This window comes from Fistularia commersonii, chromosome 7, assembly GCF_037954325.1.
Source record: "Fistularia commersonii isolate RoL2024-O1a breed Wild chromosome 7, RoL_Fcom_v1.0, whole genome shotgun sequence".
Lineage (NCBI taxonomy): Eukaryota > Metazoa > Chordata > Actinopteri > Syngnathiformes > Fistulariidae > Fistularia > Fistularia commersonii.
This window is the reverse complement of record NC_141290.1, coordinates 10,398,099-10,424,877: the sequence shown is the minus strand read 5'-3', so window position 1 is coordinate 10,424,877 and position 26,779 is coordinate 10,398,099. Positions and strand designations below refer to the sequence as shown.

Sequence of the window (26,779 nt, the reverse complement as noted above, 5' to 3'; positions counted from 1 at the left end):
AAAAGTTTTGTTTTTTTTTACTAAAGCAAATAATCCCAGGACACGTGAGATCAATTCCTTTTCAAATACAATACAGAGCGTTCACTTTTCCCACCTCTGTCCAGACGGCGCGCCGGCCGAACCTCCCGGCGCGCCGTCTCGGGAATCTTCAAACTCGTAGCGTGAATTATTCGAGACAATACATTGGTGCCGTCAACCGGAAAGATGTCGCCATCTTACCCTATGGGCGTGCCGCAACAACATATTGAGTGGCTTTAAAGAAGTTTGTCGTTTCAGTGGTCTTGGAGAATATAAAGCAGCACAAGATCTGGTTTATTTTCCAGTTTGCCATCCGTCGATGAACACGTGAGAAGTCTGTAGTTTGGGGGAAACCACTGGAGACGGATATCCTATCGGCGCATCCAATAATACAACATGGTCGTCCAAGGCGGAGCAGACGGGGTCGCTAGGTGAGGTCCAGCCAGTCGGGTCGCTTGTGGGGTTTGCAGGTGTGGACGTCCACCACGTCCTCGCAGTCGTTGCACTCCACCGTGCAGCACCACTTGAACTTGCACTCGCACTTCGTGACGCGCTTGACGCGCATGGTGTCGTAGCCGCGGCCGCAGCACATCACCTCGCAGCCGTCGCTGCCCCGTGACGACTTGCTGCACACGCGGCCCGCCGTGCCCAGGGACCCTGAAAGGGAGCGGGTGTGACATTAAATCCCAATATTTCTCTAACACAGCGGAATCAAGACTCACGAGTGCATCAAGTTTTTCCGAGATCCGAGCCATCACTCCATTGCTTCGCGGTACGTATGAGCCGAGATGTGAGTTAGGAGTGAGCGGGATAAGCGTTTGACAGCGACGGCCACGTCCGTGAAGAGATAGAGACGTTGTTGTCGGGGAGATATCGTGAGCGAGAGCATCATCTGTGTGACGGAACGAGACATTTACGGGGATTTGGTGCAGCAGACGCCAGGAAAGTCAACAAATGAGGCGTAGGGGCATTCAAAGTCGATCCGGGACAGTTAGAGTATTTTAAAAAGAGGAGCGGCATAAATTAAGTTTAGCATTAAAGTGCAGAGAAGCATGCGATTTACATTTAGCAACACATTTTAGCATGAAGTTTGTAGCTGGTAAGTTGAGTTAAGCAATAGATCACCAAAGTGTGAAAGTACTTTTTTTTTTTATTTAGAAACATGTAACAAAACCAGGTGGCTGGAACGAATAAATAACATTTCAGTTAATTTTAATGGGGAAATTTGATTTAATATCAGAGCAAATTGAGTTTCGAGCTCACAGAAACAATAAACTCCTAGTCAAGGTGTCACTGTATAATAATGAAGCACCGCGTTTACCATGGACTTCAACCTCACAGTAAATGTCACTAAACAAAACACACACACACTCCCCAACGCTGCACCCCCACCCAGCTTGGAAGCGATACAAACCTTGGACCGACACAAAATTGGAGTCTAGTTCCAACTTTTGATCGGCAGTTTGATCAATCAATCGCCTACCTCTTAAGATACAAGCTTAACCCTCCTATTATGTTAAGGGTCAATTTCACCCATTGGGTCAATGGGTGAAATGGGTCAAATTGACCCTTAACATAATATGAGGGTTAATTGAGAATATAACCTAACCACGACCACGTGGTTGCGATGGGATGCTAGAACCCCCCCCCCCAAGTTCCGGAGGACCTCATGCGACAAGGATGCAGGAAATGCCTCTCCAGTGTCTCATTTGTAAACTGTCTCTGGTTTCTGTCTCACAAGAGGAGCTTTTAGGCAAAATATGGGAAATGCTCATCCTTAAAACCCCCCCAACCCCAAATCTGAAGTCAAGGGGATTAGCAGTTTGGCTCAGGAAAGCGAGCCGAGATTCGACGTATTAGAACGAAAACCAGCCAACCATTTTAAACAAAACCTTGGCAATAACACGGAGACAATGAGCTAAACTCCTGTTTATAACAATAGTCAGTTTCCCACCCTAGGAACTTTTTGCAGTCGCCGTGACTTGGTGTTTTCGTGCATCCTGGGGACTGGAGCCACGTTCGGAAACAAACGCTCTAAGAACTGTGCGGCTCAAATTTTGTCCCTTCCTGCAGGACGTAAGGGACCGCGGTAGTAACCGCTACAGGCATCTGCGATGTGCACCTTCAGTGCCACGCTCAAAAACAAACCGCCGAGAAAGAGAAGAAGACAACATGAAGAGCGAAGTTGCAACCTTCGCATTGCTAAGAAGACAGTTCGCCAGTGATCGCAATAGTTTTTGGTGCTCTGCAGTTCCCAAGAAGCATCTGGCAATGGTTGTAGCTTATGAGTGCCACCAATCACCAAGTACCTAAGTTGCATTATTTCCAATGAAACTGTAAAAAGACCCTAGAATGGTTCTAGGAACTGAAGTCCATGGTCAGTGGTTCCTGTGCCGTCCCAGTGCACCAAGAAAAAATCCATTTTCTGAAAAGGTTCTAGCTAAAAAGTTCCTACAGCGCGAAAGCGGCTAATGAGCTAAACACGAGCGGCTAATGTGATCGTATTCGGACTCTCGCTGGCAGATCGGAGAGTCGATAAAGCTTTCTGCCTCAAAATCTCTCAGGGCGTAAATTTCCTCGTGACACATGTTTATTGCGAATTTCCGTTTTTCCAACGGCTCATGAGTCTGCGTCTGATATCCCTTTGTGCCACTTGGGTGTAACATTATAAACGTCAAACATATCAAGCGCGGTGAGGCAACGCGATGGAAAAAGCACCGCCCGTCTACTGGACGTCCTGTTTTTCTGTTGATATTTTGCCGTGTGACAAATGTCAGTTGAGTTTTTAAGCTATTTTTTTTGACTTTTTTTTGCTCGTCATGTTGGAAAAAAACCCAGCGTGGCTGACATTGATTAAAAACAGCGCTGAGAAACCACTTCTTGACTGAAATACCGATTTGTGAAGATAAATGCATGTCCTGTGGTGAGGGCTATTTTCTCACAGCGATTGGCCGCCGGCCTTTGGAAAAACAAAAGCTAGCGCTAGCGGCGCCACAGACCTGCAAACGTGGAGAATCATCTTGGAATCGAGTATGTTCACGCGCTCAGGTGAAAAAGCTTGGAGATCAGACGCACTGAAAATGACAGCGCATCTCCGAGGTAAAGACAAAGGGTAAGGAGAGACGTTCGCCTCGGGCCGCGGGGAGCAGAGCTTAGCACTGACCAAAGGAGGAATCTGAAAAATAAGCCTGCATGTATCCTTGGGCCGTGAATTCCTATACAATGGAGATTAGCGCCGAGGCGGCTCCTAAGCTGCTTTTAAGATTAACAAGAAAAGACAACCTTTCCTTTGACCCAACACACCTTCATTATCTGGGAAAACCAACCGGCCGCCAAAGAACACCGCAGTCCGTTAGCGCCACAGCGACATTAGCTAACCTATTAACGGTTAGGGAGCGTCTTAACGCTTCATTAAAAAAATAAAAGGGGAGGAGGGCGGGGATCGGAGGAGCGGGACGGAGCTTAACAAGGCAAAGCAAACACCGGGAATTAAAGGGGATGTTAAAGGTCAAACCACTGAACTTTCAGCTGTGAAGGAATGCAAACCTTTGCCTGACGGGTCTCCAAGTTCCTTGGAGCTTATAAAGGGGAAACCGGCCACCTTCTACTTTGTCTCATCCCGGCTAATCGCTCTTCGTTTTACAGGAAAATGCCCAGAAATTGCAAATCGCAACGCACTTCCCAGAGACAGAGGCTAAAATGATCCCGATTGTCGTGTCATTCCACATTTACAGCTAATACGGTTAAGTGTTTGGCTTCATTATTCATTGCCGTTCCCCGATCTTTCACCGCATTAGATACCAAGAGGCGTGGCACTGAAATGTAAATAATAACGTTAACCTTATGTGCCTTTAAGGTCCTTTGCTGGAGGACTTTTACCCTCGGCTCACCTGCTGCGCGGTCCATGAGACAGTAATCGGGGGAGTTCTCCACGTACACCAGCTCGTTCTTGGTGCTCCCCTTGAAGTCCTTGTCGGCCACCATGAAACCCGTCCCGTCCTGGTTCATGGTCACCTCTACGGCGGCATTGTACTTCTTGCGCAGGTAGTCGCCCGTCCGCCTGAAGTCGGACATGGCGAGCCAGCAGGTTCTCAGGGAACAGGAGCCGCTGACCCCGTGACACTTGCACTCCAGCTTCATAAAGCGCTTCACCGCCTGGAGGGGAGGCCAAAGGTGACAGGGTGTTAAAGCTATCATGTTGCTAGCGGCACGGCAGAGGTGTGATCAGACCTGCTAGCGTAGCTGTTAATTAGCCGGTAATCTCTTTCTCAAAACCCCGCCTTGCGAATCAAGTGTTAAAAGCGACAGTAAACGATACCAGTTCGTTGGTCACGACGTCCCTGGCTGTGTTTGTGTGTGCACGTGCATGCATGCTTGTGTGCATAAGACAGGGAACGTGGTCCGGCTTTTAAAAAGAAGTAAGAAGAAAACATTTGCTTTATCATTTCTTCGGCGCAGTGGTTCGCACTTCCGGCTCACAACGTGAAGGTCCCTGGTTCTATTCCAACAAAAGAGGGGAGGTTCCATGTTCTCCAAGTGATGCCTGAGTTTCCTCTGGGGTTCTCCGTGTTCCTCCACCAGTACAGGTACATTGGAGAACCTATATTGCCCAGATTTGTGTATAAGAGGTTGAATGGTTGGATGAATCTATATGTGGCCCCCTGATGGATCCAGGGTGAATCAATGACAGCCGGGATAGTATTCAGAAGCCCCCTGACCCTCAGTGCAGGATAAGCGGGTAAATATGATGAATGGATGTATTTTGAAAAGAGTTCTGTTCAATTCATCAGTTCATCCTTCTTTGGCAATCAGGAGGTCGTTGGTTCGATACCCATCTTATCCAATCTGCATGCCCAATTGCCAAATGAACTGCCAAGTTGCCCCCGATGGCCTAGTTAGCGCCTTGCTTGGCAGCTCCGATGTTTGTTTGTGTATGAACGGGCGAATGCTAGCTAGCGTAAAGCGCTTTGAAACCACTGAGTGCCAAAGCGCTACATAAGTGGAGACCATTTACCATTTTAACAAGCTAAACCTTGTTGATAAATGAGGTTTGGAGATGCTACATACCAATCTAACATGTTCACAAAACACTTATTGACATCATAAGTAACCAATAGAGCATTCAGCAATTTAACAAGATACTCTGTGCTTAGCACTTGATATATGACGTTTGGAGATGCTACATGCTAATCTTCTTCTTGTTCTTCTGCTCCTTTTGGCTTTTCCCTTCAGTGGTCGCCACAGCGAATGAACCTTCTCCATCTAACCCTATTCTCTGTATCCTCCTCTCTGACACCAACTACCTTCATATCCTCTCTCACTATGTCCATAACATGCTAATCTAACATATTCACAAATCACTGATTGGAATAATTACTAACCAATAGAGCATATAGTCATCTATCCATCACCTTATTGATATTGGCATCTGATTAACAGCTGATTTTAACCATTGATTTAAAATAGATGAGGTGGAAAGCGCAAGCTAGTGTTTAGCTTCAGCCTGCCAGATGACGCTCACCATTCGTCCGCAGCGGTTGTTGTGCAGGTTCATCAGCGCGCGGGCGTCCTTCCCCATCCTCTCCCGGGCGTCCACGAAGTTCTTGGCAAACTTGATCCCGTAGTTGACGTTGTCGCTGCAGCCGCCCCAGTCGAAGCGTCCGCGCTCGTCGGTGGCCTGGCCGCGCTTATTGCCGTCGCAACTGCAGATCTTAATCTCCCCCTGGCTGCAGGCCCGGGTTATGGCGTAGACAACGCCGGCCGAGGAGATGGCGTACACGAAGGCCGCCTCTCTGCTGCCTGGGCCAAACATGGAGGACGGGGCGCAGATATATTAGAATTTAAGTTATTAACGTTATCGACCTTTGGAGTCGAGTGGGTTTCGCCGTATTAAACTTCTCACCTCAGTTATTTACATCGCCTGTCAGCGTGACTTAAACCGTCTTTCTGGTGAAACCCCAAATCCGTCACCCGCTTATTTATTCCAATTTATAAAATTGAGCAATTGGACTCCCGCCGTCCCCGCGGCTCCGCTCGCTTCAGCGGAACGCCGCCCCGCGTCGTTCTCGCTCCGACGAGACGGTACGCGTGTTTAAGTCGGCGGGACTCGATAATTGAAATGACACCGCTCCGGGTCTGCTCAACCGCCTCCGAACATTCCAGTTTCCAGCGAGTATCCGTGCCCGCCGAGGATTTATTTGCTTTTTATTCTCTGCATATTGGACTTCGCCGCCGCACCGCTTTCGTGGCTTTCTCTGTTATAATTGGAGCGGGTTATTATGGTTTAGTCATTTCGTGATATTCCGGTCCGGTAATCAAGGGTTTTCTGGAGTGTGTTCCACACAGCGGGGCGGAGGAGGCGGGGGCGCAGATATCAGTCCGTTCACGGCGGGTGATCGAGCACGTCAGCTGTAACGCTGCGGCCCCCGGCCCGGCTTTTTAATTTTGCGCATGTGGCGGCTCTCTCAGCCACCGGGCTCTGTTTTCATTTCGGAGACGAGGAGATTTCGGGCTCGAGGGTGGGGGTTATTTGGTCTGGCTTTCCACCTCCGCCACCCACCTCCCACCCCCTCTCCTGTCCTCATTCCTGCTCACGCAACGAAGCAGAACACAGGCAATGTGTCAGGGAGTGAAGCTTTGTCTGGCTGCCAGAAACATCTACCCAAATATTTACATCTCCTATTACTGTTTATACATCGCCAGTGCAGATCCCTCAATCTGCTACTTGTTTTTGAAGAACGCTCACTTTCCCAATCTCCTGGAATTACGAAGAAGAAGACAGCAGAAAACTCATGCGTAAGTGGAACGAATAAACCGCCTCGGAGGGAGTAGCCGAGACGTTCTCGAGGATGATTAACTCGAGTGTCACGGGCATAAACGGCGACTCACTTCTCAGCATCACCCTGCCAAACACGGTGTGGTCCCGGTCCAGGGTGCTGCAGTTCCACCGCTGGTGTCTGAACTGGTGCTGGCACTCCCGGATCCACTCTTTGGCCCCCTCCCCGATGGACTGCATCAGGTCCGGGTGGCGCTGGCAGAGCTGGCGCTGCTTGTTCACCAGCCCAGGAATGTTGTTGCAAATCACGCGGGCACCCAGGGCTCCGATGTACCTGCGGGGGAACAGGAGGGGCGCCATCGGTCAACTGGTTCTTCACGATTCCCTAACATGGTTGGATACACCCTCACACAAGAAGAGATAAACCCTTAGCGCAAGACCTTTTGAATGTTTCCCTGAATGCCATTGTAGCGCGGAAACCCTAACTTTAGATGTCGAAATCTTCTTGTTTTGGACTTAAATTTCTTCACTTGAAGAAGAACCAAAGAAGCTTCTCGAATGAGCGGCTCTCACCTTCCTCTCAGATAAGGGGTGAAACATCCTAAGTGAAGAAATTCAAGTCTAGTCGCCACAACGAGAAGATTTTGACAAGAATTCCCCATGACCTGGATGACTGAACCGCCACAGACATGATATTTTCCCTTTTTCCATGCTAATAAGCCCATGTAGTCCCTGGGCTTTCCCATTCTCAGCTTCTCAGGGAGGGACCGTTTCTACCCAGCCAATCGAGGCGGAAGGCTGCCGACATTTAGCTGGGATCCGTCCCGGGTTTCTCCAAGCTCTATCACACTCTTGCTTGACCTTGTCCAATGCTCCCTCTTTTTCTACCAAGACAGTCGAGACAGAAGGTCGCTCGGATCCTTCCGGGTTTCCGCGCTGGTGAAAAGCGGTTGTTTCCTCGCCTCTGTCGCTGCTCACTTTGGATTTCTACCTCGGGCTCACAGGGGGTTAATATTCCGACAGGCGGGATGAGGCTACTTCCTGGGGAAGTTCGCTCTGTTCTCTGTATCCAGATGGAAGCCAGGCGCGTCTGTCCCGGCGGTGCTCGTATCCTAGCACTGGAGAGGATTCTTCCTTTGTCATCTTGCGCGCAGACATCACCCTACATGCTTTGAGAACATCATCATCGCAGCGGAGTTGTTACCCCGCGATGGTTTTGATCCATTAATTACCCACAGATGTTAAATGAACGCATTTGACCAGTTTTCTTTGGTGTACGCTTAAGATACCATAAGCTGCCATGCCCTGCGCTAAGCTAGCTAGCTAACTTGGCTTCCGCCGGGTGGAGATGCTCGGCCGTGACCCTCGCCAGCCTTGCAAATCCCCGGGCCGAGCCACGTTCACCCATTCACCCCAGATGTTCCTCTCGCCCTCCCATCTTGGGACGGTCGGGGTGAGGAAGAAAATCTGGGATTTCTCGCGTTCTGCAAAAAAAGCAAGGGAATTTTCGCTTTCAAAGCCCGAGGGAGGTGATTGTTCGAATCCGTAGTTCTGTCCGCAACACCCTTAACCCTGATTACACCGTTCTACTCTGAATCCGGATATCGTTATAGTTCCTTATTCATGGCCGCGCTCGTGTCGCCTGGCCCGCCGAAACAGACGCGGAGGTGGCGGTGGGTGTTGGTGGTGGGAGTTAGGGGTAGGGGGGGCAGTTTCCACTCCCGTTATGGGCTGTCCCAGCCCCGTTCTCACCGCGACGACCGTCAGAAGCACCATACTTCTACTTATTGAGTGGTACATTTTGTGTCGCATACCAGCTGTGCCAGAGGACCCCCCTGGCTGTCTCAGGGAGGACACACACACACACACACACACACGCGTAGAGTGGAGGGGGGGTCCTCTGCAGTAAGACACATGGTGCTCATCCAAATTATTGGAAAGGTTAAAAATAGGTTCTTACAAAACAAACTGGGATTAAATAGGAATTAATCATCTGGGCACAAGCCCTGTAAAACCCTTTCGCTCTTTTGTTGGCTTTCTGGACTTTCTGTCTGACTTCAGTTACAGCAGTGTGTGTGTGTGTGTGTGTGTGTGTGTGTGTGTGTGTGTGTGTGCACGCGCAAGCCCACACGTCTTGCCCCTCTTGGGAAATCACCCCTTCATTACGTGTTTTTTTTTTGCTTTTAAATCCTGGGACACCCTCAAAACTAGAAAATACTCCAGTTGTCGCAGTAATCCGAATACTTCTGACATACAAGGATAACTATTTCAGGTGTGTGTGTGTGCATGTGTGTGTGTGTGTGTGTGTGTGTGAGGGGGTCCCCTCACATTCTTACCTCCTGAGAAACCTCCTGAGAAATCATAAGGAGCATTTATTCACGCACCGGCGCCTGCACCTGCCACATACTCTGGATAAGATGGATGGATGGTGTGTGTGTGTGCGTGTGTGTGTGTGTGTGTGTGTGTGTGCGTGTGTGTTTGTGTGTGTGTGTCTGTGTGTGTGCGTGTGTTGGGAGGAAGGTGGGGGGGTCCTCCAAACACCATTCATCTTCATAAACACATGACACACCTAAACTTCTCAATTTGAACTGATTTATTAGAATAATGAGAACCACCACACACACACACACACACACACACACACACACACACACACACACACACACACACACACACACACACGCAAACTGGTCTTTCTGTTAATTTAAATCCTTTTCTTAAGCGTTTTGTTTTTGTTTCTTTAACGGACTTAAGGTTGAGTAAAATGTTTACCTTTAGAAAACCGGAAGTTGAATGGTGTTTATCTTTAAGCGACCGGAAGTGGAATGAGGCGTTTATCACGCAGAAGAAGAAGAAGTAGAGGATGTCACTCACCACCACGACGAGTCCACGCGCGGCGTGAGGACGAGCAGGAGCAGGAGGAGAACCAGGTGGGTCCTGGACGCGGGTCCGGGTCGGGGCCCCATGGCGTGCGTGGACTGGGCGTGGGTTCTCGCTCTCCCGTGGGTGTGTGTGTGTGTGTGTGTGGGGGGGGGGGGGGGGTCTCACTCGCCGGTGAAGGTTCCACGGTCAGGTGCGCGAGACCTCGGCGGTCGTCCGCCGCCCATCCTTGGCGTGATCAACGTCAGCGCGTGCATGTCCTTTGCGGGACTCCTCCCGGTTGCGGGTCCGAATTCGGCGGGGCGCGCGGTCTCCAAATCCAACGGGTACGTCCGGGCGTGTGCGCGCGTCGTGTGGGGTGCGGGTGGGAGCGTGCGGGAAACCGCGTGCGCGCACTGTCGCTCGCACGGACGGGAATGAAGATGCTGCGGCGGCGGCGCTCCGGTGCGTCAGCTGTCCGCGCACCCACCCCCCTGCACACACACACACACACACACACACACACACACACACACACACACACACACACACACACACACACACACACACCTCCACCCCCTCTCCTTGGAATTGAATGGAAAGTTATGATTTTTTATTTTTTTTAATAAGCGTGCTATTACATACTTGATAGTGTGTGTGTGTGTGTGTGTGTTCACTGAATTCATCAAGCTCGCACACGATAATTTTTCGCACGTTTCACTTCTGCTGCCGACAGTGTGATAAAGAGGGAAAATATTTCCTTTAAAAACTAAAAAATATGTGTGTAATCTTTTTTTTTTCTTGTTTATTTGTTGTTTTTTCAAACCGGAAGGTTTGGAATTTGAATACACAGGAGACAGAATAAGGGAGGGAGCTGGAGGAAAATAAAATCTAAAAACAGTGATGTTGTCATTGAAATAATATTTATATGTCATATTTATTATATTGTTTGTTTATTTTATACATATATATATATATATAAGTTCCTTGATATTTATATGCAGTGAAATTTTATTGATGAACTACATTGAACATGTTATGATAATAATAGTCTAGGAAATGTAATAAATATATATTGAATAATAGGCATAAAATGTACTTCTTCTAGAAATGATGATAATAATACGGTAATAAAAAAAATATTATTATTGCAATATGTTATAAATGTAATTAACATTCTATCACTTAGAATAATTCATTATTATTCCTGCAATCCTGGACTCCGTGTTTGTAGTAAAGTATGCAAAGCCTCTGTAGTCCAGGTGATGTGGAAACCTACTGAAAGGTCATTCAATATTTCATGTTCGTTTTTTTTCCGTAGTCAATCAGTGCATCTATGTGCCAGCGTGTGTGTGTGTGTGTGTGAGTGTGTGTGTATTGAACTCATTGTGTAACATTATCAAGAAATGTGTACATGGCGGAAACGTTCATGATCTAAGTTTACCTTACAGTAATTCCTTCTAACTTTTTTAACCTGTGTGCTCACAACACACACACACACACACACACACACACACACACACACACACACACACACACACACACAGGGTTTGTCCTTCCTTTATGTCATATCTGGATTTGGAGCACCGCTCGGATCCCCGTAACATGTGACCCCCCGTCTTTCTTTACAGCGGGACAAGCTATGAATTTTATAGTGACAACTCTATAACGAATTGCTTTACAGGGAGCAGGTGATGGTGGAGAAAACACCCGTCATCCCTCTCCTCCTCCTCCTCCTCCTCCTCGTGCAGCTCCAGCTGTGGTGGGGGGCTCAGAACAGGGGTGGGGAGCTCCTATTCCAGCCTCATCCCGTTGCCACGGCTGATTTTTGGCTAAGAAGGTGACGGCTAGAATAAGAAATCCCGCCGTTTGGTGCCAAGTGATTTCTGAAAACAACGGGGTTGGGAAAAGGCAGCGGGGGCAGGTTAATTCCTGGAGGACGGGAGCCGGGGGTGGGGGTCGGGGTGTATATTCCTGGTCGTATTCCAGCTATGCGGCCCCTTTCTTGACTGCGGCCTCGCCACGAGGCCATTTGTCTGCCGTTGTGCGCCGAGAGGTCGTAAAGTGGAGCGCCCGGAGGGAAGGGCGGGCGACACGTGGCCCCGCGGCAGTCTGGGCTTTTTTCGGGGGTTCAAGTTCATTTATTTATACACTGCCCTATCGCGGGCGCGGGCCGAAAGGCCCGAGTTCCCAAGCAGAAAACGGAGAATACTCCTCGCGAGTTTGGGTTTTCTAGAGATGAAATATAATCCGCGGCACCGGGGTTTTATTTAATTATCACCCCGCTTTGTCTCGTAGAATCCTCGCCAAGACCCATTTAAGGTCACAGCCCTTAGCCGGAGCGGAGTAGGAATGCGTCCGAGTTATGCAGCCTGCAGCCCCGGACTCGAAGGCAGGATTATGAAGTCAGTGTTTGAATATTAATACACACAAAGACGTTGTGGTTTATGGCGTTGTTACGCAAGAGGGCCAGTCTCCACGATGCCGCGGCAGCATCGCAGCTACAATCCTGCTGATTAAAAGAAACTAGATTTTGGACATGGAGACATGATTATCCCTGTAGTGAGAATTATGTCCTGTGTGGTATTCAGAAAGACAGAACGAAAGAAAGTAAGAAAGAAAGAAGGGTGAGGCACCTGGATACCTGCACAGCAAACAGCGACACCTAGTGGACAACCTGTGAAATTAATGTTAAATAGATAAAGCTCACACTGGCAATTTGTTTTCTTATTAACCTTAAATATTTAATATACAAAATTAAAAATCAAATATTTTAAAAAATATTTATGGTTTGAAAACACAATCAAAATGATAACCGCATCCATGGAAGGTTGTATACTTATTTCATTTTTAGGTTTCCTTTGCTTCCGTCTCACAGCAAGAAGGTCCCAGGTTGGACAGCATGTGGAGTCTCAACGGTTCCTCTGGGTTCTCCAGGTTCCTACCACAGTCACAAAACACGCAGAAGGTTCACTACAGACCCTAAATTGTGGGAATGACAGTGAATTTTGTTTCTCAAAATGACATGAAAGAGGGTGAAAGATTGCACGTGTAACGTTTGAATGTTTCCATTATCTTGCCATATCTCCTCGGCGACCGGTGCAAGGTGAACCCCGCCTCTGGCCCAGTCACGGCTCATACAGGCTCCGGCGGCCACCTGACATCCTGATCAGAGAATGAGCTGTAGAGATTATGAATTAATCAATCGTTCTTCTTAAGACGCTGCTGAAAAATCACAAGAGACGAGGAGGCTTGTGATCTGTTTATTCGGTCCGCAACTTTCCGGCGTTTACAGGACGGGAATGCAAATGGACGTGATGGGACAAACTGCGTGGTGCCAATAATAATAATAATCATAATAATCATCCTCATAAAAAAGGACATTTCATAAGAATCTCGTAAAACGACAACAGCTCACAGGTGACTGCATTATAATCCGCTCCCATGTGATATTAGTCGCGGCTTAACAAAACGAAAACAAAATGAAAGGTGATAGAAGGAGTGCATTTTGTCTTCAGGCCTATAAAAACTACTTAAACAGCCGAGGAACATTTATAAAATAAAACTATGGATCATACGTACATGGCAGCAGGGGGCATGCCGGACTGAAAGTAGCATAGACGGTCACTATAAGGGAGGCAGACTCTCCCCTCTTTGATTGACAGCTTCAACCGTTGCCCTTGGCGACGCGCCGGGCGAAAGGTTGTGAAGCTGAAGTAGCATCTGTGAGTACCTGTTAGCTACATCCGTATAAAAATAATCTAATAAATATAAAAAGAAAGGAGCGTAACAGTGTTTAAGGGGTTTGCTTGTTGCGTCGGCGAGGTACGGGCGAAACCGGCGAGGAAGCGGGTCAGTTGGAGGAAACGACCACGTCCAGTTCTTTGACGGCGTCCTGGCTGGAGGTGAGGCCGCAGCTGCCGGAGCGGGGCGAGGCAGCGGGCGAGGCAGCGGGCGAGGCAGCGGGCGAGGTAGGGGCCTGGGCCAGGCCGGGCTTCTTGGGTGGAATGGGCGGCGGGTTGCCCCTGTCGGCTCGGGAAATGGTGGGCGAACGGATGCCCGCCGGTGGCGGTGCAGCGCCGACGGCGGCGGCGGCGGCGGCCCTCCCGATGACCGGAGACAACGGGGTCGCCAGGCTGCGGTAGTCTGTGCCAAAGGGGGAGTTGTTGGGCGTCGCCAGCTTGGCCGCAGGGCCCTGCTGGGCGGTGGTGAAGCGAGACAAGACTTGGGTGACCGTGCTCCGGGCCATCTGCTTCACTGGACTGGTGGCGTCCACGGCGGCGGCGGTGATGCCGGCAACGGGCGAGGAGTCCCTCTGCGAAAGTGGAGGCGTGGCGGCGGGGACCAGGGGCTGGAGCTCCGGCTCGGCGGCGCCCTGGAACTTGTGACGGGCGGCGTGGAATCGCTGGTTGATTCCGGCCTGGTAGGGAGACGGGTGTTTGGCCTGGACGGGGGACGGAGATGCAGAGGGGCTCACCGGCGCGGGGGTTTGGATCTGGCGAGGAGGAGAACCGTCGCCGCCATTCTGCTGGCACATCTTCTCGGACGCCGTCCCGTCCGGACTCTGTTGCCCCTCCGCCGAGCAGAGGTGCCCGTTGACTCTCGGCACGCCGTCCCTGTTCCCGCCCTCCTCGGCGGCGTCAGCGGGCCCCTTCCCCTCCGCCGCCCGGGCATCCCTCGCCATGTTAGCCTCCCTCAGTTGCTGCTCCAGCTCCTCCACCTGGACACAAGGAAGCGTCACAAACTGACGCGCGAAGCTGATTTCCCTGGATCTGAACGGCGGGGACGGCGCGTCTGACCTGCCGCTGCAGCTGGCCGCAGTGCGCCTCCTCCTTCTTCAGCCGGGAGCGGAGCTGCTCGCGCTCGGTGTCGAACTCCGCCAGCTGCTCCTCCACCCGCGCCTCCATCCTCAAGGCGCGCCTGCGCTCGTCCTCCAGCTCCGTCCTCAAGGCGTGGCAGCCGTCCCTCTCCTTCCGAGCGAAAGCAAAGCTCCGTCAGGCGCCCGAAGGGGGCGGACTTTAGAAGAGGGAGGTTCACCGCACCTTTTCGAGTTTGCGGTTGAGCTCGGTCATCCGGTGGCTCTCTTCCAGCACCCGGGCGCTCGCCCACTTGCACTCCTTGGCCAGGGCGCAGGAGAGCTGCTTGTGCTGGGCTCGCTCCTCCTCCAGTTGTTCCACCATCCGCCGCTGCTCCTTCTCCAGCCGCCGCACCTGGCTGCGCTCGAAGTCCAGCTGCGGAGTCGGAGGCCGGTGAGGCAAATACAGGACTCCTGATTTTTTTTTTTTTTTCAAAAAAGAAGGGGAGGGGGTTACCTGTTGCTGGAGGCGTTCCCGCTCCTTCTCCAGGATGTACGTGACGTCGTCGCCCTCCGCCGTGTCTTCGGCGTGCCTCCTCTTCTCCTCCTCCAGGTCTGCGATGACCTGAAACGACCACCGCGTGGAGACAGAGGGTCGGGAATGAAAACCCAGCGGACGTGTCAGAGGGACACGTCGGGAAAATTCCACCGCATCCGGCAAAAACGGTAGAAATAAAAAAAATCCTCTGCGTTGCATTGACCTTCCAGCAATGATCGATCCTTCACTATTTATTGATTAATTTGAGAAATAAACATTTCAGTAGAAATTGTTCACTTGAGGATCACCTGCCGGGTGTTTGGATATTTAAGAAAAACTAAATCTTCATTAAACAAATCATTTTAGACCGGGGACACGCCCGTCACCGTGGTTACCAATGCCGAAGGTGGGATAAGATCACTCGCTACGTGATTGGTCGAAAAAAACGACACCTGAACGCATCGTGAAGGACGAGAGCAGGGGTGTCGAACTCATTTTGGTACAGGGGCCACATACAGAGATGTCAAATCTTTATACTTAAGACCTTAAAACACTTGACAGCCTTAACCTTGACAATTTATATTTCATTGTATTTCTTATTCTCCCTCCTTCCTACTATTATCTATTATTGTTATGTTTTTGCTTGAAACTCTGGCACAACAATTTCCTTCGGGATAAATAGTCGTTCTTATCTTATCTTATCTTATCTTATCTTATCTTATGTCAAGGGGGCCAAACCAGTAAAATCATAGTGTAATTACCTAGAAGGAACACTAGCACCAAATTTTTCCTTTATTTTGGTGTAAAGGAGAACAGGTAAATTATAAAAATCTTTACATGTAATGAATTGTTCCTTCAAACAATATAATTGACTAACAACCTGAGATTCATTTAGAAAAGTAAATGCAATTTCAACAACACGATGCCTCACTTCTGTCTTCTCAGTTCTCTGTGCATTTTGTTGTATTTTTCCCCATGGTGAGTCTCATAGTGGCACTGAAACTTGCTGCATCCAAACCAAGCATACAGGTTTTCTAATGAACCTCAATGAACAAATAAGGGGTGGTTAACCACATCTTTCTGATGAGGGTCTTGTGGCCAACGGAAAAGCAATAAGTAACAATAACTTACTTATCGCCTTTTTGTAAATAACAATTTACAGACCCAGAAGCCGCATTGCTGCCATCTGCTAAGTAGTGTTGTGCCATGATGCTAACTGACAAAAACAATGCACCTCTAACAGACAATATAGGAACTGCATTTTTATTTTTAAAAAGTAGTTCAAGATTTGTACGTATATTTTCAAATTGAAGATTTAAGCAAACACGGCCGACAAACATGGCTCTATTACTGTCTATTACTCTCCATTACTGTAGTCTGGCTGGGCTTCGTCGGCCATCTCCCTCTTTCGCCCGCTCGCCATCGTTTTGACCGCTAATTCCTGTCCTTCTCTAATGCTACTCCCTCTTTCTCATCGGCTATTGGGCGACATGCGTTTGACAGCAAACACATCAGCTCAGAATTGGATGTAACACTCAAAACGTGTTTGATTGACAGCGCCTGAGGTGGTCTGCCCAACTGATTGTTTGGTATGTCTTTCAAAAACATTTAACATTGGAATTTCAAGGCATCGCCTCTGGGCAGACGGCGACTTCCACTTTTCCTACATTTGACCAGTTCAGTCCTCATGACGAGAAACCGTCTATTATAACAGTGTTTTCAATCACCCGTCTGTGCCGGCTCTCGGCAGCGGCCAGCTGGGCCAGCATCTTCTCCTGCATCCGCCTGCAGTGGCTCACCACCAGCTTCAGGACCACCAGCGGGTTGGAGGCGGAGGCGTCGCAGCCCTGCTCCTTGGCCGGGCCGCCCATGGCCTCGCGGTCCCTCTGCAGGGCCAGGAAGGGGTCGCTGAGGCTGTAGCATCCGTAGCGCTCCTGGATGAAGAGCTCCCGCCGCTGCGCCTGCGAAGGACAGGAGACGGCGTTTCAAGCTTTGCTAAAGAGCGATACAGGAGTGCCTCGTACATCCCGACTACATTATTTATACATATTTTAAAGCTTTATGGCCCTCCCCACACTTTTATTAACCTTTCTGACTCTCTTCCTATACCCTTATATGAATAGCAATTGCTTATGGATGTGAAATGGACGAGGCAAGATGCTGAACGCATGCTGTGCGCAGGAGATGCAGAAAATGATGCTACGGTGGCTGAGCCAATCAGAGCCAGGGATACAATCCGTGCTGTGTTTGGTCGCCATCCAAAAGAATGCTTATTTTACTATAAAAATAATTTCAATAATGATGCATAAAAATACATTTATATTTCAAAAACCCATGGCAGAGTGAAAAATACATTAAATAAATTTGTAACAAGGATTAAAAATCTGGATATTTAAACCTAATACAATTTTATATCACAGATTTTTGACTATACCACAGGATTTAGCAATTTTGTATATGTATATACAAGTCTTGTGTATGTATAAATGAATAAATTATACATATATATATATACTTATACATACATATACTTATCTATCTATCAATATATATATATAACACACATAGATAGATAGACAGATAGATAGATAGATAGATAGATAGATAGATAGATAGATAGATAGATAGATAGATAGATAGATAGATAGATAGATAGATAGATAGATAGATAGATAGATAGATAGATAGATAGATAGACGGACAGACGGACAGATGGATGATAGATAGATAGATAGATAGATAGATAGATAGATAGATAGATAGATAGATAGATAGATAGATAGATAGATAGATAGATAGATAGATAGATAGATAGATAGATAGATAGATAGATAGATAGATAGATAGATAGATAGATAGATAGATAGATAGATAGATAGATAGATAGATAGATAGATAGATAGATAGATAGATAGATAGATAGATAGATAGATAGATAGATAGATAGATAGATGGATGCATTTAGTAAAAGGCAAACTGCGATACGGCAAACAGTCGGCCAACGGCGAACAGTTGAACGAGCAACCCGCCACAAGGTAGCCCTGAGAAAATTGTGGAAATACGACGTGTGTGTGTTGTGGACTCGTCCATGAAGAGATGGAGAAGTTGTTGTTAAGATACCATGAGCGAGAGCGTCGTTTGTGAGGATTTGGTGCAGCAGAAGGTGGGTACATCGACGAAAAAGGCATTGTAAGAGTCATTCAAAGCTGGTTGGAGACGGTTTGGTTGTTTTAAAAAGAAGGAGTGGTGTGCAAACTGTCACAAAATGAAGTTTACCCATAAAGTGTAGCAAATTTACATTCAGCATATTTTACCATTAAGTGTATCGCCACTAAGTTAAGCGATAGAGCACCAAATGAAATTTCACCCCAAACGTCCTCCTTCCACCTCCGCCTTCGTTTGCTCTCCAAGGTAAATACACTTAATAAATCCAGTTTATTTCTGTATACTCTCATAATTTTTTAAACATTTTTTGTTATTTATACGAGCAAATTGAGCCACAAGCTCATTCATGAAACCTAGTCCGTGTATTTACTGTTTCACAAGAATCAACGTTTACACAAAACACCTGAGGATCGACTTCCCGGGAAATCGGGATGAGCCATGTGACCCCTATCCCGAGGTCGACCCCCTTCCACTCCTGACGGAGAAGGGAAACCAGCTGCGAGATGGTCTGAGAGCGGCAAGCGCCTTTGGAAAAAAAAAAAAATTAAAAATGACTGAGAGCAAGGATGGCTGTGTTAAAGCTTGACAGAGGTTTCAACAAAAGCGTTTTGGGCAGTGTCCTCTTTTAGCTTGAGCAGGACTGATACCCAGATTACTCGGAGAAGTGAACTGTCAGCAGGGTAGTGGGCACAACAATCCAATCATCACAGTGTGTGTGTGTGTGTGTGTGTGTGTCAGTGCAAGATACAGGTGGTTCACGGGCCGCTGCCTGTTGCATGGCGGTTACATAATCATCCCTATAATTATCTGATCATCTCCTTTTTGTGTTTTTTTTTTTTTGCTACGCCTGACTTTTTGGTCCAACATGCAAATGAGAGTTCTGCCGGTGGCGGAGTGCGTTACCAGGCAACGGCATCAATAAAGCAGCGGCAGTGATGACATATCCCGCTGTATTTCTCATCCCCTAAAAAAAAAAAAAAAAGCTGAAATAAAAGGTGCTGGGCAGAGCTGACAAAACGCCCCCTCATTTTTATCACTGGCTCATTATGAGGAACGACAGAACATTGATGTGGTGTGTGCACTGGTGTACACACACACACACACACACACACACACACACACAACACGGTGCTGCAGCAAAACAAAGTTTGGCCAGTTTTGGCACAGAAACAGCAACTGCCTTTTTTAGTGTGGCATCTGGTATAACAGATATATTTATAGAGTATGCCTTTATGCGTGAGAACGAATGTCTGAATGTCTGTAAATAGTGTGTAAATGAGGTGCTGTGATTGACAGGTCCCCCCACCAGCAAGTGTAAACACAGACACACACACACACACAAAAGGATGAATTGCATTATTAATGAATGGCAAATTGAATGGAACGAAAGAATAAATACACATTATATGTGTATTGATCGCAGCGATAGCCGACAGATGAGACCCGGGGTTATAAGTGTGCATTCTCACGCGCACGCACGCACGCACGCACACACCCACACACACACACACACAAACACACAAAAAGAGCATGACTAATTTAGGCAAACTTCTTGGTCTCTCTGGAGTCTGCTTCTCTTCCGGTCTGCTCTGAGGTGTCACCACAGCTGAGAGCAGTTTTCCGATCTCTGTCGCAGAATTACTCAATGACATTCACTCATGTGACCTTTTTTTTGTGTGTGTGTGTGTGTGTGGGGGGGGGGGGGGGGGGGTCCATTAAAAACAAGCAGCTAAACTCGTACTAAATCGTTTAATGAGCTTAATATGCTTCTGGCCTCCGAGAAACCCTTGTTCCTTTTTCATCCGTCAAAAATAAGCCTTATTGTCATGGCACAAACACACGCTTGGTCTGTTTTTTGGCGCTCCCTCTCACTGGCGCACTCTCCCGAACACAAAGGCCGGCTGTTTTCCGTCGCATCGGCCCTCCACGACTGCAAGGGGGGGGGGGGGGGGGGGGGGAGGCGAGAGGAGGAACCAAACAGGAAGCGCTTCCAACGCTGCTTGAAACCAAACACTGTGGTCGTGGCACTGTGATGCATGGCGCGCACTTCGGCCCTGGCCGCCGTTATTTCCTTGCCCCTGACCGCAGCCCGGGAATCGTCTGCCGACCCCCAGCAGTTACTCTTCTGGGGAACGCTCGATGGGTAACCATGACAACAGAGCCTCCGCTGCAGGAGGAGGGAGAACCTGAAAGATCCAGAGAGAGGACCAAGTCCAAGTCCTGCTGTGAGGCAGGAGCGCTAATCACTGCTAGCCGCTAATGGCTGCAAACCACGTGCCTTATGAATCAGTGTATGGGCGGTAAAATGACGCAGGTTCCTCTCTTCCCTTCGGATCCTTCTATTCCACAGCTAAACCGTGATTGAAAAAAAAAAACAACCGACGTCGTTCCTGTTTATGGGTGCGCATCGTAAAAATAAAACGCTAAAAATGAGGGAGAGCCGAACGTAACATTTAAAGAGAGGAAACTCTACTTTCTCCAAACCAAAAGCTGCCAAGTGACTTCTGTCCATTATACATCCATCCACTGAAGTCCTGCCCGTGTGAAACCACAAGAAAAACGAGGTGGCGGTTTGTGTGTGTGTGTGTGTGTGTGTGTGTGTGTGCGCACATAAGTGGAGGTGGACGTGGAGTAGCGCTGGACATCGTGAGTGACGAACTTCCCCCTGAAAAAACCACAGCCGAGAGAAGTGAGCAGCTGCAGATATGACTCGTGTGTGTGTGTGTGTGTGTGTATGTGTGTGTGTGTGAGTGTGTGTGTTTGCGGTTGGAAAGAGCCTGCAGTGGATCCATCAATGGAGCCGCGTACTTCGCTCACAACAGCAACGGCTGGTCGACTTGAAAAACTTTGAAAGTTCTTACAGATGGGGAGGTTGGGGGTGTTGCCGGGATGAACCCGCGGCTTGTGGCGTCGTTACCACGGCGATTTGCGGTGAGGAAAAAACACACGGCGCTCGCCCGACCGTTGCGCAAAACAACCCTCCGCTTTCTGATAACCATCTATTTTTCATGTGAGAACACAGTCCGGGATTCCTCCATGGCGGGACTCCAAAGAGCCATGGAGCTGCGTTAACCTCGGCGCCAAAATGCGAATCCTTCCAATGAAGACGGATCGGATGGACGCTAAACAAAAAGATGAATATACATCTCCTCCTCCTCCTCCTCATCCTCTTGTGATAGATCCGCAGGCGGTGACGGCGTGTCGGCCCGGAGCCGTGTTTCCTCCCCGACTCCAATTAAGGCCAGTGTTTATTTGTTCGCCCCCGGCTGGCGTAGAGTCGTCGGGGGCGTCGTGCACGCCGAAGCTCCTGCTTGCCTTAGATGGCCTGATCCCGGGAGAGATGGGAGGAATGCACTCTAGACACAACACAGAGAGGAGAGCGCCGCTCGCAGGGTCGCCCGGCTCCTCCTCGGATTGCGCGTCGCTGCTCTGCCTCTCGTGTCAGGAATGTGAGGCAGAGTAGCTATGGAACGCTCTTGACGATGCTTAAAGAAAAAAAGATCACGGTTCGCTGCCTGCGGTTCAACACTACGAAGGTGACTCGGGGACACCGAGGCGTAGCTTCGGCGCGAAAAATAAAATCGTCCTCCGTGAGATGCTCCTGGATCGTGACCTTGATCCGCGATGAGATGTGGCTAAGACTGACCTTAACACCCAAAAACTACAACAAGGGCTCGTATATCAAACTAAAGTTAACTTCGTGGTAACACACTTAATGCTACAATGTACTGCTAAATCTATCTATCATGCTTTGCTGCACTTTAGGGCGAAAAGTCTTTTAGCGACGGAGTGAAAGCCTCCCGTCTCTACCCGACTGGCTTTGTATGACTCTTCCCACGCCCCGTCTCTTGACGTTCCCACCATCTCCTGCAAATCCCCGTAAATGACTCCTCCCTTCTCACAGATGATGCTCTCGCTCACGGTACCTCACTGCCAATAACTTCTCCATCTCTACACAGATAAGTCGACAACACACACACACACTCGTGTTTTTCTATGATTTTCTCAGGGTTTTCTAGTGGTGGACGACTGTTTTTTAAACGTCATTTCACAGGCAACGGTCATCCACTTGCTCATAACTTAGATATCAACTCATATTGCAAAGTACAAAAAAATAACTGACTGCCTAACTTTGTTCTCATGAGATGCCTGACTGTGGAAGCTCAATCTAGTGCTGGAATTGTCCACACGGGGTCGAACAAGGCAAAACGCGCCACTTCCAAGTCCAAGCATGACCGTGCTTGTTATTGTGTGGACTCATGGAGAAGCACAGGACTGAGAAGAAGAAACACAGGACTGAGTTGCGCGCTTGCGGCAAATCTGTGCAGTGCATCAAATAAAATCCAACCTCAACTGCAAATCCATTGTTGGATGACCAGAACCACCTCCTACTCAACATCTTCAAGGCCGAGGAGGTGGTTGTGGACTTCGGGAAGAATCGGGGGAGACGTGTACCAATCACCATCCGGGTTGAGGAGGTGGAGCTAGTGGACTCCTACAAGTACCTTGGGGTCCACATTAACAATAAACTGGACTGAACACACAACACTCTACCGATGCACTCAACAGGAAGGGTCAGAACAGGATGTTCTTCCGGAGGTTGTTTTGTGTCTGTAGGGAGCTCCTCAAGACCTTCTACCAGTCCATGGTTGCCAGCGCACTCTTCTTCGCTATAGTGTGCTGGTGGGGCGGCGCCAGGACTGGTGGGGTCAACAGGCTCAACAAGCTAGTAAGGAAAGTCCACTCGGCGGTGGGAATGCTAGAAAAAATGTGCAGCCTGGCGTCATTTTAAATAACCGGACCTTCTCAAGCAAACCCAGAACGCCACTAAACTACGAGTGCGAGCATGACGACGTCTATTCGGTGGTACCTTCAGAGCATCGATGACCAGGTCCCGCGCCTCCAGCTCCCCCTCCAGGACACTGAAGAGCATCAGCAGCTCCGGTTTGGTCAAACTGTCCATGTTCAGCTGGGACTGCTGGGAGAAGGGAAAAAAAAAACAAACAAAAAAAAAAAACATGTGATGAAATTACCCTTCATTGACCAAAGCACCCAATTCTCCAAACAGTTCCACCTGATTCTTTCCTTAAATCACCACTCCTCAGGATAACAAAGCCAGATGTGAAGTGGTTTTCAAGGACCAGCGCCGATGTAGTTCTCCTTTCGTAACTAACAACAACCAACACAGAAAAATATTGACGTGTTTTTATTTAGCATGTGCGTTGCCTGCCGGCACTGCAGCTATTGCTCAGTTCGAAGTCAGATATTTAAAAAAATATGCATATATAACTGATTATCTCCAGACAGAGGAGTCCTCCACTCGGATGTTTATGGATGGAGGAAAAGAGGACATAAAGTTTTAGTTGGTGTGAGAGAGGAGGGTAGAATGGAGGCAGATGATAAAGTGCGGTGGCCCCAGGAGTGTGCAGCCCAAAGGAGAAGAAGAAGATACTGTATATATTTATATTAAATATCCAACCCCACTTCTTGTTTTCAATTTTACATTTTTGCCCCGGAACTGTTACTCAATGCTGCCTCCACCGGCTCCGACCTCTTGACTGATTCATGAGGCTCGCGTGGAAATGGAGAACCCGGCTCTCCGGCAGAACCGAGTCCGACTTTAAGCTTCAAATTCGTTTCTTCGGTTTTCCCATGCCACGTTCCAAGGACAGTTGTGTGTGTGTGTGTGTGTCGGGGTGGGAGGGGGACCCGGGGCGGTTTCTTTGTTGTCATCTCGATCTTGCAGCTGTGCTGGATCTCGCCGTGCCTCAAACGTTCAAACCACGCTCGCAACCCAAACAGAGGCCCGCGAGGGCTCTCCTTTTTGAAACCGGATCAAAGCTTTTAGTTTTTTGTTTTTTTTCCTGTTTTGTTTCGTTTTGGTCGCCGCTGCCTTCTAACCCCCAGCGCACGTTTCTGACGCGGAATCCAGTGGGACGGGCCGCTGCAATATGTCCTGCAAGGCTGCTGGCCCTGCACCTGAGGGACAGGTGGGGGGACTTCTCTCAGGAGGCCCACGCTCCGCTCAGGAGCACGCGGCGGTCGTGACTTTCCACATCATGAAGCCATCAGGCGGACAGTTGGCGAGGGCCGGCTGCTGTCGTGGAGCGCCGGTTGCATAATGAGAGACAGCAGCCACCGGCTTTTATATCAGGGCTGCAGGTTTTTTTTTTCCCCCTTCTTCCTCTTCTTCTCCTTCCTATGAATCTTTCATAACGCTGGCGCCACGGCAGCCGGAATATGAGCTACGGCTCCCTCTGCTTTGGTTTTATGGTTCTATGACGGCGAACAAGTCCGGGACAAAAGAGGCCTGTGCTGGAAATGGGCCTAATTATGGTGATTAAGTGGAGCTTCTGTGCACGTCTGGGCCAAGATGGAATAAAACTAATTTCGTGATGCGCCGAGCCCTCTTGGATATTAATACACATCATCATGAGGCGAGGGGAGGAAAAAGACTTTTCCAGGAAATGAAACGTGATTCAGTAAGACATTACCGCAAAGAGAGGAAATAAATCAGGGGGAGAGTTGCCTGGAAGTGAAGAGAAAATGAGCGGCGCTGGAAAAAAAATGGGAAAAATGTCGGTTTTTGTGTGCTTGGAGGTTCAGGTCAGCGACGCCGGGTCTGATTCAGACGTTTCACTAGAAGGTCGCCTGTGCCGCTGGGGCCTTTCCTGAAACACGTGGGAGCCGTCGTCTGAGGGGCGGATAAAAATCGCCCAGTCTTGCCTCCCTCCCTCCTCTGGTGTTGCAGCAACAGCCGCCGACCTCTCGCAAAGAAGGCGCTCAGTGTTCGGAGGCCCCGCCTCGGCAGCGCTCCTGGTTTGCGGCTCAACCGCAGGGATGAAATGCTAATTAAAACTACAGCATGCACGTCTCCTTCGCCTTGCGCTTTACGGGCACGCTGGCTAATTTCACAGGCCTCGGTAATCTCTGTGAGAAGAGGCGCGATGGTGAGAAACCACCCCCCCCCCTGCACTTTCCGCTTCCGGTCAGCGTAATCCCTTCATCCTTTTTTCCCCTCTTTAATCCATGTTTGTTTTAAGCCCAGGTCAGCCATGTGCTTGGCCTGCAACGCTTATAAACTCAAACACACACACACACACACGGAGGGGGGGGTGGGTGGGCTGGATCTAACAGCATTAGAACTGTGCAGATATCAAGACATTAAACATCATGTGATCTGAACTTCCTCTGCAGATCAACATCTCGGCACTACCACCCTCTATGAAATTCGATGCACGGCAGCGAGAGGAAGACGACCCAAGATGATAATCCACATTCAGAGAAAATCTGAACAGAGGTTAGATCCAAAACCAAGGATAGGCAGTGCAGAAGTGTGTGTTTGTGGGTGGGGGGGGGGGGGGGGTTACAAATGAACTTACCGCAAACAGACTCCTGTTTCCACAGATCCTACTGGTAATTATTATTTTGATATGATAGCAACTTTTAATATTAAGAAACTTTGCACACACTCACTGTTAGCCTGCTTTGCAAACTTTGGCTCAGCTTTGTGGGTCAAACAAGGAGAAGCTGGATGTCTCAGGTCCCGGTTATCGTCCGATTATCCCCCGAAGGCCAATTACTTGTTCCCTCGACTTAAGGGGTGGAGGTTAAGTTGCTGTGATTTCCAAAGTTTGGTGTTTCGGCTCTATTTCTTTGGCGGAACCAACGGCCGAAGTACCGCTCGACGACCGACTCACCACACCAGAACCATAGGATGCGCGTCCGGGCCAGATGTCCGTCCGACTTCGTCGCATTTTTGCGCGTAGACGATTAGAAAGCGGTGCAACAGCGATCCGTGACATCTGGATTTGGGACGGAACCGAGTCCGAAGGATTCGGGGTACATCGGCTTTCACATTCTTTTCTCATTTTTTTTCTTTTGCTAGAAAAAGAAGTTGCAACGGCGCAGAGAAACACTTGAAAAAGAACGGCGCCTGTCCGAGTCGCCTCGCCGGCGGCGGCCGGACTCGGAGCTCCTCCGCCGGGTCGCCTTACCTTCATGTGGCCCTCCGAGATGTTTGAAAACTCCAGCATGAAACTTTTGTTTTCTTTTTCCCCCTCTTTCAACAACGAAAAAAAATCCTTCCAAGAGATTAGTTTCACTTGAGTCGGGTCCTGTGATTCCAACAGAGTGGAACGCTGAACAGCCGAGGCACTTCCGGAGTGGCGTCCGAGCGGGCCAATGGGCGAGTCGGACTGCCACACGCTAAACCAATGAGAGGCGAGAATTGGTATATGGGCGGAGCTAGTAGAGTCCCGCCCCCTGGATTTGGTCGGGTTTTCTTTGTTTCTGGAGCTCCTGCCTCTTAAAGAATCTCCCACACTTTTAATTTTAATAGTTTTAAATTCACATTATCAACACATGAATGCGGATTTTTTTGCATTTTCTACAAAAAACTCACTCGCTTTTGGTTTTTCTTCTGCTCTCTGACATGATGTGTACACGGTCAATCACACTTGGGGGTTTTGGCGTCAAATTACCCTTAAAACGCAATTAAAGTTAGTTTCACCGGAAAACACCAAATTGTTCCACGCATGAAAGTAATTTCCTCCCTGAAAAAACATTTCTTTTAACTTTCTAAAGTGGCGGAGCCACAATCAAGGTCACAAACTGGGGATTCTCACGA

General features: G+C 48.8%; 2 protein-coding genes across 3 annotated transcripts; both read right to left on the bottom strand.

Annotated features, from left to right (window-relative positions):
- LOC147232736 (protein Wnt-2b-A-like) lies at window positions 1-10,150 on the bottom strand. The gene is made up of 5 exons (XM_086149764.1): window positions 9,668-10,150; window positions 6,907-7,127; window positions 5,540-5,817; window positions 3,909-4,173; window positions 1-675 (listed from the first exon to the last, which is right to left on the bottom strand). Exons 1-5 carry the CDS (start codon window positions 9,757-9,759, stop codon window positions 446-448), a joined length of 1,086 nt encoding a protein of 361 aa, XP_086005890.1. The 5' UTR covers window positions 9,760-10,150; the 3' UTR covers window positions 1-445.
- Window positions 10,151-12,901: 2,751 nt separating this feature from the next.
- On the bottom strand, window positions 12,902-26,420 carry LOC147232735 (CTTNBP2 N-terminal-like protein). 2 transcript variants are annotated; one of them, XM_086149762.1, is made up of 7 exons: window positions 26,148-26,420; window positions 23,021-23,128; window positions 16,713-16,946; window positions 14,965-15,072; window positions 14,695-14,883; window positions 14,452-14,622; window positions 12,902-14,372 (listed from the first exon to the last, which is right to left on the bottom strand). In XM_086149762.1, the coding sequence occupies exons 1-7, from the start codon at window positions 26,184-26,186 to the stop codon at window positions 13,506-13,508; spliced, it is 1,716 nt and encodes a 571-aa protein (XP_086005888.1). In that variant the 5' UTR covers window positions 26,187-26,420; the 3' UTR covers window positions 12,902-13,505. The 2 variants fall into 2 exon arrangements, with proteins under 2 accessions (XP_086005888.1, XP_086005887.1); XM_086149761.1 differs by lacking the exon at window positions 26,148-26,420 and having other exon boundaries at window positions 23,021-23,231.
- Between the last annotated feature and the right edge of the window lie 359 nt (window positions 26,421-26,779).